Raw genomic sequence first — 13973 nt, 5'->3', positions numbered from 1 at the left:
CATTTATATCACGTTTCAGCACTCACTCTCCGAGGGCTCGAGAAATTTAGGTCAGCACAGAGGGAAATGCAAGAGAGGACAGGCAGAACAGCAGGAGTCAGGCGCTGACTGAAGAATAGACTGATTTTTATGGTGGAGCTGACTTCAGCCTTTTTTTCAAAAAGTCTACCTGGCAAATATGAGTTTCACATGTGTTCAATCAGAGCGTGCCATTTGAAGGCGTCAGTTCTTCAGACAGCAGGGTGAAAGATGAAGAAAAATGAAAATATCTTCAAGGTAAAGAAACTTGCCGGACCTTTCATCACCTGTCTGTCAGCCCCGCCTCTGAAAGCTGCTAGAAATCCCCCAAGAATCCATCACCTCAACAACTGACTTGTTACAGACCCAAACAAACCTCCACCCGAGAGGCCCTCAGATATACAGTAGTATTGTAAGTCCACTATTGTGCGTCTCAAGGTTGAAGGGACATAAAGTGCATTACTCATGCAACATGGGAGAAGGCACCACCCGGGCCACTTCTGGTTTTAGAGTAGCTGGGGGAGGATGTGGTCTAAAGCCCACCCAGAAGACCGAGTACACTGTTGGGACTAGTAACCTCAACAGTTGGGGGTCAAGAAACTGAGGTGAACCCGCCTTCCTGTTGTAGTACACAGTGCAGATCTTCAGAATTCCCCTTTCTTTACTCTCCTTTTTAAAAAGATTTTTTCAGATATTTATGGCAACATATATATTTTTTCAAATTTCTTGACAAAGACTGATACCACTTGTATATCTGTTTGTCTAATGTATAACAGGTACAGCTTATAATAACTGGAATGGAAAACCAATTTAGCTAAATATGCTGATTTTTCTTTTTTCTTTATATAACTAAGTTATGCATAATTAAGGACATGACTATTTGACTGGCAGGTGGATGCCATCTTGACATTAGCAAGCTACCACACTAAACTTCAAATCTGTGAGGTACAGGCTAAGAGCTTTACACAGAGATTTTTAATTTTCTGATGGTCCATGAACCACTCCTGTGTGATATTTTAATTGAAACATTAAGGAAAAATATAAAATATAATTCTTCAGTGCAAGCAGAAGCTATGGATCACGTTCCTGCAGGCAGTGGTCACATGGCAACATTTCAGTGACTTTTGAGTAGGCCCATGGGACAGGGTGCCCTGCACAGACATCTGGGCCGAGAGGAGGTGATGGTAGAAAGAAGAAGGAGAAGAAAGAGGTAAAAAAAGGGCAACAAAATGAATGCAAAATGGCTCAAAAACTGCATACAGTGGCGCAAGCTGTCAACAAGTTGTCGAAGGACGCATTCAGTGGGGAAGATTGTGGGAAATAAAAATACTGCCTGGAAGAGCAGATAATGACACTAAAGCATGTGGATCTTTTTATATTTTTTCCTTTACTGGCAATATGCAGAGCTACTGAAATGTTATAACTCCACATACTCCTTCCAGCCATGATTGTGCTGTTTAGGACCTCATTGTGCAGGGATAAATGAGTCCACAGTGAATAAAAATGAGTGAAAGAGGGTCAAAAACTACCTGGTCCCCAAAGGGTTAACACTCTTCATGTTTTGACAACATAATTTTTTTTGGATATCCTTGAATTACGTGGTCCTTAAGGTCTGGTTCCAGTAAAAGAATTCAGAGAAAGAAGCTCTTTGTCCACCTCACTTGTCTGCTGACTGTCTTCTTTGAAGGCTAGAACAATCTCTGCGGCTCTACGCAGCTAATGTTATAAACCCCTTTGTGCAGTGGTACAGTTAGGTTTGATTATTATTTTTTCACCAAAAGAAAAAAAAAAGTAAATGGGTTGCGCCTTATGAAAACACCCATTAAGCACGGAAAGCTACGGGCAGGCATGCGAGCCGACATGTGCTAATACACACGCTGCACAAGTATCCCACATGCCACGACCTTCCCTCTCTGCCTTTCTCTCCATCACACACTTCACTTACTCAGTTATCCACACATGCAAACACAGCCTTGTTAGTTTTGGTCAGTTCAGAGCGGAGGAACGTGTTCACTGTGGAAGACTGCCGCGGTGTTGAAATGCAGCAAAAGTTCAGAGATGAAGAAGTTCACACGAGCTCAGAGGTCCTCTGCCCACAAAGCTGAAGCTGGAGGGTCGGGCTTCCAGTCAGACTGAAACTAAAGATGGACAAAAGGCTAGGAAATGGGTTGGAAATGGGCTTTCCAAAGAGGCTGAGGATCCAGTTTGTATTTGACAATTGTTCTAAGGAAGTGGTCAGGGAATAAGTTAGGAATGGTGCTTGTGGCTTAGGGGAAGCGTTGAAACGGTGCCTGGAGTGCACAATTACCTACTGTAACCCTGAAGGATTAGTCAGGGAACCTGGCTCTCCTGATGTTTTGTTTATATGAACCTTTCAAAGGGACAGTTCACCCCAAAATCACATATCCAATTTTTTCATGTGGCCTGCTGTTTTATTTATTTATCTAGAAATAATTTGTTTTTTCTTCAATATTGATGGGACTTGATGGAAGCTTATGGTTTGTGAAGTGCCAAAAAACACAACTTAAAACTCAACAACACTGTCTCTTTCCAAAAATGACACAGACATTGGAACAGACTTGTGACACCATGACTAGATGTAAACAATAATATATCATGCACCAGTAGTGGAGCTAAGGCAGACATTTTCTACAGCCATTCATACAAGGTAGAAGTGGAGATGGACACCCTGAAGCTGCTTCAATTCTCCAGGTGAGATCAGCTTGCATGTAGCAGCTGAAGGCAGAAAAAAACAGCATGTGCAGACAGGGTAGTAAACATCAGCTGCAGGAGCTGGTGGGGGTAGCTGGCAAGCCAGAGAGCAGTCCACAAATGTGTTAATTATACAGGGTCCTATCAGATGCTTGGAATCATTTAATTAATCTGTCACTGTCCCTGCACTCCCTACAGTCAAGCGGCCACCCCCTCCTCCTTTTCTGCTGCTTGAGTGTACACAATCAATATTTCTTGATTATAGAATCTAACCACAAACTGACTGCAGTGTGCACAAAATAAAAAGGTAGAAATGCACCTCACCCTGCACCAAACAGAAATGAATTTACAAGTAAAAACAAAACAGCTGAGCTCAAAAAGATGAGCTCAACACATGCGTCTGTGTAACCTAAAGCATGGCAACATCATACAGTGACGTCATTATGTTTTCTCCCTCATTAAGGTCAAAAGTACAAAGTTATAAAAGAAAGGTTTATACTCCACTTTTCAGGGCGGAGTATCCCTTTAAGACCACTGTGGCTGAGATCCAACTTACCCTTATTTTTACTCGAGCTGCCTCCACCCCTCCGGGCTGCCCTGCGATGGACACCTGTTCACAATAAAAAAGGTAACAAATCAGTTAGCCAGTTCCAACACGGTCCAAGACAAATAACTGTACGTCATTATAATCTTAAGAGCTTCAGCTTGAAGCTGAAACATAATCTGCTTTTGTCGCATTTTTGCATACATCTGAGCCACATTATTAGTATGAAACTAATCATGCTCATGGAGATGATGTAAAATTGTAAAAATAGCCTCCACATTTTAAACACAAATACCAAGAGGAGAGGTCAGATTATGTTTATTTCCAATGCAATAAAAATGGTGATAAATAGCCTCATTAGATTTCTCTTTCTTCCCTCTTAGGCAACAACTCACTGCTGTGGAGTAAACAAAGACCTGAACCACAACTTTAGAGCTCCAGAAGAAATAAAAACATGATTTTGTTGCTGAAAAAGAAAAACAACACTGAGCAGGTCAGTCTGGTTCATCTCTGGTCCCCAGTGTGTGCACACAATTCTGTGAGCAGCAATTTTATGTTTCAACATTTCAAAATGTTGTAAAATTGCTCTTCAACAAGATCCTGAATCCTTCCAGCTCCCTTCAGAATTAAAGGTAAGCTACGTCACTGATTGATCATCAATAAATATGTAATAAATCTTAGAGGGTCTGCTGCAGTCTGAAGGTTTTTCAAAGTAAACAAAGAGACAGCCTAAGGGTTTTTTTCACTCTTGCTACTTATCAGCCTTCACTTGCATCACTAACATCAAGACTGGAGACTGCTGAGAAGTTAAATGGTGTACACAGTTTGTGCAGACCATGTATGCAAAGAGATAAGGTTGAAGTCAGCAGACCTTTTAAAAAATAAATTACCTTGTCAGCACTTTCATACTCAGGTGCACCTGGGAGGACAGATGCATATCTAATGCTCTGCCTGACAGCGTCCTTCCTTGAACTCCTCATACTACACTTTAATGGTAATTACTGCAGGATCCTACAGCTCTTCTACTGAGTCCAGCCAAAACACACCGGCTTCCTGTGGGCTGGCCAATCAAAACAGCCAAACTCTCTGCAACCTGTCCAGTCTGAGACCCTGTGACAGCTAGTAAAATGGACTAGAGGGCTGCATACACAGATCAAAGAGCCATTTAGATCGTGAAACCTAATAACCTACTACCACTGAGGAGGCACTCAAGGCAGCAGAATGCAAAAAGCATAATGTTGGCACATTGCCTTGGTTCAAGAGATTCAAAGAAAAACATTTGTTGGAGTCTCAAACCTGGTTGCTTTTCTCTGCCTGGTTGTTCCTGTTAGAGTCCGGGAAATGGATGTGGCATCCCGTCTCCTCCATCACTCTTTTGATGTTGTTGCCACCTTTACCAATAACATGGGAGTGCTCTGTGTGGGAGACGTCCATCTTCAGAGTGACTCTGTTACTCTAATGAGCAGGAAGAGAAGACGAGGGTGAAGTGATGATTGATAACGCCTCTAATATTTCAGTGAGTGGAGCATGGCGTAGGTAGGCTGTCTGCCAACCTGTAGTTCTACAATCCAATCTGTCTGTTGTTTAGCCATGGGATATTTGAACATGTTAAAAAAAGTAGAAGATAGCAAAAAGTCTCAATCATAACATTTCTTCTCCTTTAATCACTTTCATGTGCTGAACATTTTTAGAAAAAGATCAAATGCACAACAAACAATGCAGTATATTACAAACAAATGTGTGAAATAACTCAATACATGCCAGAACTGAAAGGGCCTCAAAATAGGGTCTTTGTGACTAAAAGCATGACATGCCATAAACACAAACCAACTGTGTGTGTTGCTGTGCGTGCCTGATCAAAGTGCATGACCGATGTCCCATCCCCAGGGGGTGCTACAGTGCAGTTGCATAGGTTTCTTGTGTTGCCATGGTAATGAAGGCTGCACACACAATCCACTACAAGCTCAGGATGAGTGTATCTGGCTAGATTGGCTGACACTTTGTGGTTGTACCTCACTGCTGTGTGCAATCTGTCACTTGGACAGGAGGGGAGATAAAGAGAAAGGAAAGAGGAAGACACACAGACAGACAGAGAGAGAGAGAGAGACACTTGAGGTCTGTGCTGGCTGTACCTTTGTGTCAAGGACAGACATAATTCTGTCTTTGGCTTCCCTCACGTTCTCCCTCTTGCCGCACACCTTGATGTGTGGATCTGCAGAGAGGAGAAAGAGCAAAACATTGAACACATACTCTCCCACTTTCAACGTATGCTCACTGAGTGTAAGTCAGTGCTGATAAGAAACTAAATGTGAAAGAGAGATACACGTTACGTTACACGATAAACCCATTTAACCAAACATGACACAGCAGTCAAAGAATTATAAAGCATCAGAGAGGAGCTCTGCAACAGTAATTACTGCTTTGATATCTGCAGGGTCTAATTTAAGTCTGCAAGTAACCAGTCATGGTGATAGGTAGGGGGTTCGCCTAGGGGGTTCGTGGAATTATATTCAGGCAATCCATCAGTCTGTAGAGGATGTGAGCTGTAAATAATTGTGATGCAATTTAGCCTCAACAGAAGATGGAAACGCTCACCTTGTTTACCTCATTCTGTCAAACAGATGACAAAATGTCTCCCACTTTGTGCATCGTAATTTTGGTCGGGTACTGAAAGCATCAGGCATCCACAAGGGTTCATGTGACAAAGATTTTATCATCAGAGGGTACCCACATCTGCACACTTTGCATTTAAAAAATCTAAATATGACATAATAAGCCAGGAAATAACCCAGATTTGGGGAAATGAAAAGAGTTTGTGTTAGTAGAAACTATACAATCCCACAGATGTAGAGAATGGCTCCTCTAAACTTATTCCAGCTGGACTTGAATGCAGAATATTTATAACAACAAGGCCATAAAGCAATTTATGTCAGATTAAGGCTGAGGACACACTACATGATTGCAACCACAATTCTCCGGTCTGCATTAGTTGGGGGACAGTTGGCACCAAAATCTGTTGGTGTGTGAGGGGGCCAGGCCGACCTCAGTCGCAGTCAATCAAACATGTTTGAATCTGGACACGGGTGAGCAGTGTGAACTGAACCAACCGCAAACGTTGGTGTGTTGCCAACAGCCAATGAGAAAGTGCATGGGATACAGGAAATCAGGTCGGAAGACAACAGGAAGTAGCAGGATTATTTATTTTCTTGAGCAGAGAGCCGTGTAGACCACAGCAACAGCGAGCCAAATCTCTTTCGTCTTTGTTTACTTCTTTTTTGTTCTTCGAGTTTTTTGGCAGTTAGCAAACAACAAATTGACGCATTACTGCCACCAGCTGGTATGTTTGTTTGTGAACTGTCACCACTGCCAGATTTTGCTGCATTCAGTTGGCTTCAGTTGGCTTGACAAATCATGTCGTTTGTGATCGCTCATTAGGAGCAGTTCCCCCTAATCTAAACTAAGCACTAAGCACATCTACATGTCATTAATTCACTATTTAATTAAGCTGCTGTTAGAGATAACTGGGCTGTTTTCACTGAACACTCAGTCACGTGTTGTGACAACAACCATGCTTGCAATGATGCTAAAACATTATTTGAATTTTAAGTCTTCCCAGAACATCTTGGTATAAATTCATTAGCATATGAACTGCATTCAGGTTTTGGGGAAACATTTCAGCAGCCTATGCTTGCACTGAAATAATGTTAGACACAGACACCAGAGAGACTCACAAAACAAAAAGAGGCTGTTACATACTAATATTGTTTCAAGGTGAGCAGTGTCCAACAGTGTCCAGAGTCAAATGGTCACATTTAAGAAAAGACAAAACACCAGCCAGAAGCAGAATATCAATGTCCTCATTTTTTGTGTAAATACACTCAGCACACAAAGATGACTGTGCAAGTAAGGTCTCTAATGGCTTAAGTAAACTTTGCCTCCTCTGCCTCGACATACCCCAGTTAAAACAACCAAACACTGCATACCTAAAACCATTCAAAGCTGATGCTTGTGTCTCTGTGTAGCGTTTGGTAAGCCTACATCTGGCTCCGCTGCACACAGGACCCCTGCCAAACGCACAAACACATGAACGCACAAACCAATTCAAATGTGCACGCACATTTATTACACAACCACGGTCCATCGCCCCTGTGTTAAGTGTACTGAACAGCAGGAAGTATACTAAGCCCCCTTCCAGGAATACCCCTCCCCAAACACACACACTTACACACAGCATCTCAGATGTACAGTATAGCCTTCAGACAGGATTCACTGAATCAAATTAATTGCTACAAAGTCACCAGTGGCTGCATATGTTTACACTTTCAAGGAGCTTAGGGGTGTTATGTATATTGACAAATGAACCTTTGATTTGCATATATATATATATATATATATATATATATTTTTTTTTTTTAAATCATCAACTTGCAAAAGTATAAACCAGCAAAAGTGTCACTGGAGGGGGGGGGGCACCTCAACACACCCTTTCAAGAGATGATATGGCACACAAGAGAATCACAACAGAGATTGTTGTGAAGAACTGAAGCCGAGCGGCAGGAAAACAAAAGGAAAAAAGCACCAGGAGCGGCTAGAGACCGATCACAACCTCAGCACTGGCTCCGGGAAATTTTCCCAGATCATTCAGCTATTCCTCTGAACAATAGAAATCTCTCTATAATGTCCTGTGATACCCTGAGTAACCATTAGAGGGAGTATGACTCTTCTACTGTCCCTCACTCTTCCAACCTGCACAGCACATCTGGCAAACATTATCCAGCCTAAACGAGCGTTGCAGTCGTGATGTAGAACACCCCCGCATTTTTGAAGTGGAGTGTGCTCTGTGCCTTTTTTCTTTTCTTTTCTTTTCTCGATGATTGATTGTGGAATAAAAAATGAACACCTTAAGTCCTAATTTGGCATGCATACACATATGAAGAAAAGCACAAACAAGACTTGCAGCTGTACAAAGTGAGTGCTTTCAGTTCAGCACAGATTTTTACACAGTTCCACAGCTTTCTGTTGGCAAAGTTAGAGCATTTTTCCAGCTGAGAAATGCATTCGAAAATACCACACAAATGAAGAAAATTAAGTCAGTTTAAGTTCATTTAAAACATCTGCGGAAATGATGAAACACACAACTTGTATTAACATGAAAACAAAGCAGAAGACATCATATAACCATCCTAAAGTACTGACCACTGATGTATATGGTTTCTCACTGTACTAAATCACGGATGATAGCTTCCCCCAGTGGGTAACATCTAGTCTTATCACACTTATGCAGGCGGCAGAGGTGGCTAGCTGCAGGTGACATATAAAATAGAGGAGCTGGCATTTTGATGAAATGTGGCCCCGTATGTGGAAAAAGGTTACAAACACATCTGCTGCTATCCTGCCCAGCGGTAATTCCAGGAAAACAGATGATTTTAGATTAGACAATTATGTGTTACAATGCAGCAACAAAGCAGCTCTGTCCCCAGCTATTTTAACCCTCTGAACCTGAAGCATTTTTCCCTCCTGTTACTTTGAGCTCATATTTTCACTGCATTCTATCCAGCCCCATATCATAGTACCTAGTTATAATGCTGTAAAGCATAAAAAAAAGTATTTCTTTCATTTCTAATTTATTAGATTTCTGGGCTGAAAAAACTCAATTAATATGTAAAACATTGGAAATCAACAGTGGAACACTAAGATGACTACACATACCTCTGCTGTCAGTGGAAGACAGAGAAGAATTGATAAAACACCCAAATTTTAAGCTTAGCTTTGATTATATTTAACTGTACATCACACATACAAAGCCCATTGCAATGTTCAGACAGCTCAGTGCAATGCGGGCATCAACATTATTTTTAGTTAGATGCTGGTCTCATCCTGTGGTACATGATGAAGGACAAATGGCATGGGAATCATTTTCTTGATGGCTTCCGTGATGGCTTCATGTTGTATAATGTAAACCTGTATTATGCAGTCGTTCAGACATCGGTTTTCTGTCCCATGAGCACATGCTCAGGTCCACATGTCTCCCCCCCAACAAACGCATTCACTCAGAAGATAACTAAGTGATTATCTAACATTCTTTCCCTCTGCTCCTCTCGGTTTACGCAACACAGATGGAGAATCTGACAGCCAACAAATCACGGGTCAGAATTTTAAATATTCTGCACATCATTCCCAGGTGGTGTTAGAGGCGAGTTTTGTGAATGAACGAATACGTGGGGTGAATGGAAGGCCGTGCGTGAATGAGCTGCCAGAACGTACAGTTGATTAAGTATCCAGAGGGGCGAAAAAATGTTAAAGATCAACTATTGTCAGTGTAGTCAGAGTGACTGAGGAAGTTACATAACGTCAATGGATTGCACATCTGGCTTGAGGACGCAAACTGGCAATTCTCCTGAGGAAAACAAAATGGGCAAAGCTACACCTACTCCTCACCCTCCCCACTTCACAAATCCAAGCCTTGTTCCCTCTCGGAAGAGCTTTAAATAACCGTGATAATGTTTTATTGGTAACAGAGTGCTGGAACAACTTGGCTAATAAATGCGTGAGGTTGAGTACAAGTAACTCCCACGGCCTCCCCCACCCCACTTCCACCTACACAGGGAGGGAAAACAAAAAAAAATAATAATCACACATTCGTCTGTGCAGATGAAGTTGCTGGCTTGTGAGGAACAAGAAATCATGCAAGCTTTCATCTTTTTAAATGGCTAAATTTACTTTTTAACAATAAATAATGGTGAAACCTTGAAAAACATCCAACTCATCCAGCTGACTCCAGGGAATTTATAGAAAACATATTTCTCGGACTCGAACATCTACGAGTGAACGCAAAGGCAACTGAAGTCGAGCAGCTGCTTGCATTTGTTGGCATGGAAGCTGAACATGTGGGAATTAAGTAGAAAGAGAAAAATAAGTGAGGATACACACCTTTTTTGGACTTTGCTCCGATTTTCAGTTTGGACGGCCAGGCTATCTGTGTTTGGGTCTCATCCATGATCTGGAACAGAGTGAGAGAAGGCTGACATTAGATTCACAGATGTCAGTATTGCAACAGCAAAAGCAGATTGGTAAAAGAATAACAGATAACAAAGGCAGCTGTTCTTGGTGGGGATGGGTATTTTGTGAGTGTATTGTCTTTATTCTGCACCAATGACATCATACAGATGTGGGTAATTTTGAACTTGCATTCATTTTCCCACACGGCCCCTATTACTGTGCTTATTGCAGGACTCATAAGCATATGATAATGTTTATAACAAATGCAGACAGGAACACATACAAGCTAGTATCTCCAATCTACCAAAACCCATCAGAAGTGAGTGATCTTTAACAAAAACTGGGGGAAACAACCGTTAAAACCTTCCAAAAACTGAGAAGCTGACACGCTGTCTCTCTCCTAGTGTCTTTGTCCTCAATGTGCTCCATCATTGTTTTCTCAAACATCCTGTGGTCTCCTGTTTGTTTTAATACTTTCCAGGGGTGTCTGTTTTCGGGGTGGAGAAGATATGAATTTCTCAAAGTTTTCAAAATTTCAGCCACGTGATCGTGCACACGAGGGCTGCTTCCAGCCATTACGTAAACAGCTGCAGTCGCTTAATATTCCTTGGTGGTCCAGTGAATTATGCCATGAGCTACATATTGTAATTCAAATGAGAGTAGAAAGTGCCTTAAGTGCTCTGTATAATATTGAAATTAAGTGTTAAGCTTAAGAGCACCACAATTCACACCCTGTTTTTTTTTTTAATGAAATTATGAAGTAACTGGTGCACATAAATCAAAAAAGGCAAGTGCTTAAATCCCCCCTCCCACATGCATTTCTGGAAGTTGCAAGGTCTGTTTGGCATCTTGTACAACACGGTCTGACAGCTGAATCCCACTGCCAGCTTCACACACCTGTAAAACCTGAGACAGGCAGCTTTGACATGCCTGACACACGTACACACACACACACACACACACACACACACACACACACACACACACACACACACACACACACACACACACACACACACACACACACACACACACACACACACACACCTCTCCCATTCACTCTGCAGCTTTCAGTCCATGATGGTTGACTGGAAGGCCTTTCTAGCCTCACTGACTTTCTTCATCCTACCTTTAATTACACTTAAAAATGGACAGTCTAGGTGGGCGACAGAATCAGGCATCGCTGCCACAAAAAACAACAAAAAAAAATCTAAATCTGAGGTCAGGCATGCCCCTTCTACAGTGCCACCTTTCCATATATCAGACAGCTGTAAGCCAGCTTTATAATTAGGAAATATCTTTTTTGAAAAGCCATTCCTCAGAAAACCTCTCAAAACAGACTATCGTAGGCCAATAAAAACCATTGCACAACACATTTGTACAAGAAGTGCATTTTTACTGATGCTTTGTCACATTCCTTTCCCTTTGAAGCTGCATCTCTTTACCCTTTTAGTCATACTTGTCCTGCTTAAGGCTCAGAACTTCTTACTTCCAGTCATAGGACCAAAGCGGATTTTACTATCATATTGTGCAATAAGAAATAAAGGCAAATTCCTCCCAGATGATCCTACTCTGCTATTTTTGTAAAGGAATTTGTCTGTGGTATCATTCAAATGACTAAAGCGTAAAATAGTTCCAGCTTTAGCATCCAGCAAGCTAATGATCACTCATTATCCTCCTCTTCCCCCTCCATCACTCCTCTCTGCACTATTATCACAAGTGTAGCAATAACATTATCTAAATGGTTTTTCATACACAGTCTGATGAATATTGTGATACTTGATTTTTTATACTCACCCAGAGCACAACTAATCTACAACAAGATGCCCTCCCACCACTGCTGCCTGCTAGATGGAAGACAATCAATTAGAAATATCCCTGTAGCTGAAAGCAGACTTTTCTCCTTCACATGCTCACAACAGCTGGAAGCATCACAAACAATATTAAAAGGACATTGTGTTCCCAGCAATGAGAGAGGAACTTTCTTTACTGTTACCTTTAACTTTCACATTTTTTCAATTTAGTTTCTTAACAGTAGTTTCCTGTGACAAAGCCAGATGTGTTTGGATCACCATCAAGGTGTTCAAGTGGAAATTAACTAAATTACAGAAAGACCTTAGAGGTCACTGTTAACCCATATCAGACTGATGTAACTAAAAGAATGTGTTAATTTACAATGAAACTACAAATCAGTGCAGGACCTCACTAAAGTAGTCTGATGATGAAAAAAAATGACATCACTTCACATCTTCAAATACACTTTCTTAACATTTTTAAACATTCTGGCCTATGCCTCATCAACGTTTCCTTTAAAAAGGGCTTTGTTCAACAAAACCTGTTTCCTGTCTGGTGTTGCTGTTCTTGGCAACATGCTGCAGATGGGACTGATTTCTGACAGACCACACACCATTTTAAAGGGTGGATGGTGTTTATTTTTATGAAGGAGCTTGCAAATGCCTCTAAAATGGGTCAAGATATTTGCACAAATTAACTAATCTATACATTTAGCGTTCCACCCTCTCTCTTCTGCAGCCACACCCTTTGTGAAATTGAAGAAATACAGAAATGGCTGTGATAAGTCTCAGGACAGAGCCTTGACATGATGATTGGTTCTTTAGAGGTTTGCAGCTGGCGTGTGCAGAGCTGCTGGAAAAATTCAAACAGGATATCATTATCCTGCATATCAAAGACAGGCACATACGTTAAACACACGTGAACGTGCGTGTGTGTGTGTGTGTGTGTACAGCACAGCAGCAATCAACATGGCAGAGGCATGTTTCCTGGACACTGCTGCAATGGTGCAGCTGTTGATTCAGCTGGAATGTGTGTGTATGTGTGTGAGAGAGAGAGAGGCAGTTGTGAGCAGAGACTGAGAGAACAGCAGAGCTTGGAGCTGACTGAGGCATCCCCATGAGACTCACCAGTCATAACTGAGTTCATATTAACAATCCAAGTACTAACTCGCAGCAACAAGCCCCATTACTCCTCTGGGCTAATTCAAACATAATGCATGTTCATGAAAGAGCTGGCTGTCTATGATGGCTCGAAGTGGTTACATTGATCAATCAGCTACTTTTCTAACCCTGTGAGAGTGCTGATCAATAAGGAAATAAAGCAATTACTGTGTGTTTTTTTATTGCCTTAAAATTCTCCAAACAGAATAACCAAAGCAGCAGCAGTATCAGACTGCAAAGACACATTCAAGGCCATTTTTTATTCACTCCTGTCACATTTTAATTTCTGTGGGTTCATTTTTCAAGGCTATACATCTATGAAAACAGCACACTCCTGACTAGAAGTAGAAACCAACACAACACCCAACACATTTTATGCTCCAAGCATCACCTCTAGGGGGCTGGGTTTGGGCTTCAGAGGGTTAATTTCTGCCCATCAAATTGGTTACTATTTTTAGAATTTTTATTTTTCATTTTAGACTTACACTTTATATTTCTATTTCAGATATGCAAGATGTAAGTGCCAGTAAAAACCTTTAAACCACCTGTCTAAGGCCTAACACTACACAACTTCTGTTTTTGTATGTCACTCATGCCACTCATGCTGTCCTACATTTCATAATGTTTTTAGACAACCACACGTTTCATCCTGGCTGCCTTTTTTTTTTGTTTTTGCTCTGAGTCAGTGCAGCCAAATACAAAATGCTCCAGTGCTATAAACCAACTGAAAAGAATTAAGCCTGGCC

The 13973-nt window shown here is 41.4% G+C and overlaps 1 protein-coding gene across 4 annotated transcripts in view; it reads right to left on the bottom strand.

Moving 5' to 3' along the window:
• The window catches only part of bicc1a (BicC family RNA binding protein 1a), a 50534-nt gene that overhangs the window by 18308 nt on the left and 18253 nt on the right, over window positions 1-13973 (bottom strand). For all 4 annotated transcript variants that reach the window (XM_028423080.1, XM_028423079.1, XM_028423082.1 and 1 more), the window contains exons 3-6: window positions 10205-10274; window positions 5407-5486; window positions 4571-4729; window positions 3287-3340 (exon numbers count right to left, since the gene is read on the bottom strand). In XM_028423080.1, coding sequence (XP_028278881.1) covers window positions 3287-3340; window positions 4571-4729; window positions 5407-5486; window positions 10205-10274 — 363 coding nt within the window. The remainder of the gene's footprint in view (window positions 1-3286; window positions 3341-4570; window positions 4730-5406; window positions 5487-10204; window positions 10275-13973) is intronic.

Source organism: Parambassis ranga, chromosome 15 (assembly GCF_900634625.1).
Source record: "Parambassis ranga chromosome 15, fParRan2.1, whole genome shotgun sequence".
Taxonomy (NCBI): domain Eukaryota; kingdom Metazoa; phylum Chordata; class Actinopteri; family Ambassidae; genus Parambassis; species Parambassis ranga.
The sequence above is the reverse complement of the archived record's forward strand: the minus strand, read 5'-3'. Positions and strand labels throughout refer to the sequence as shown.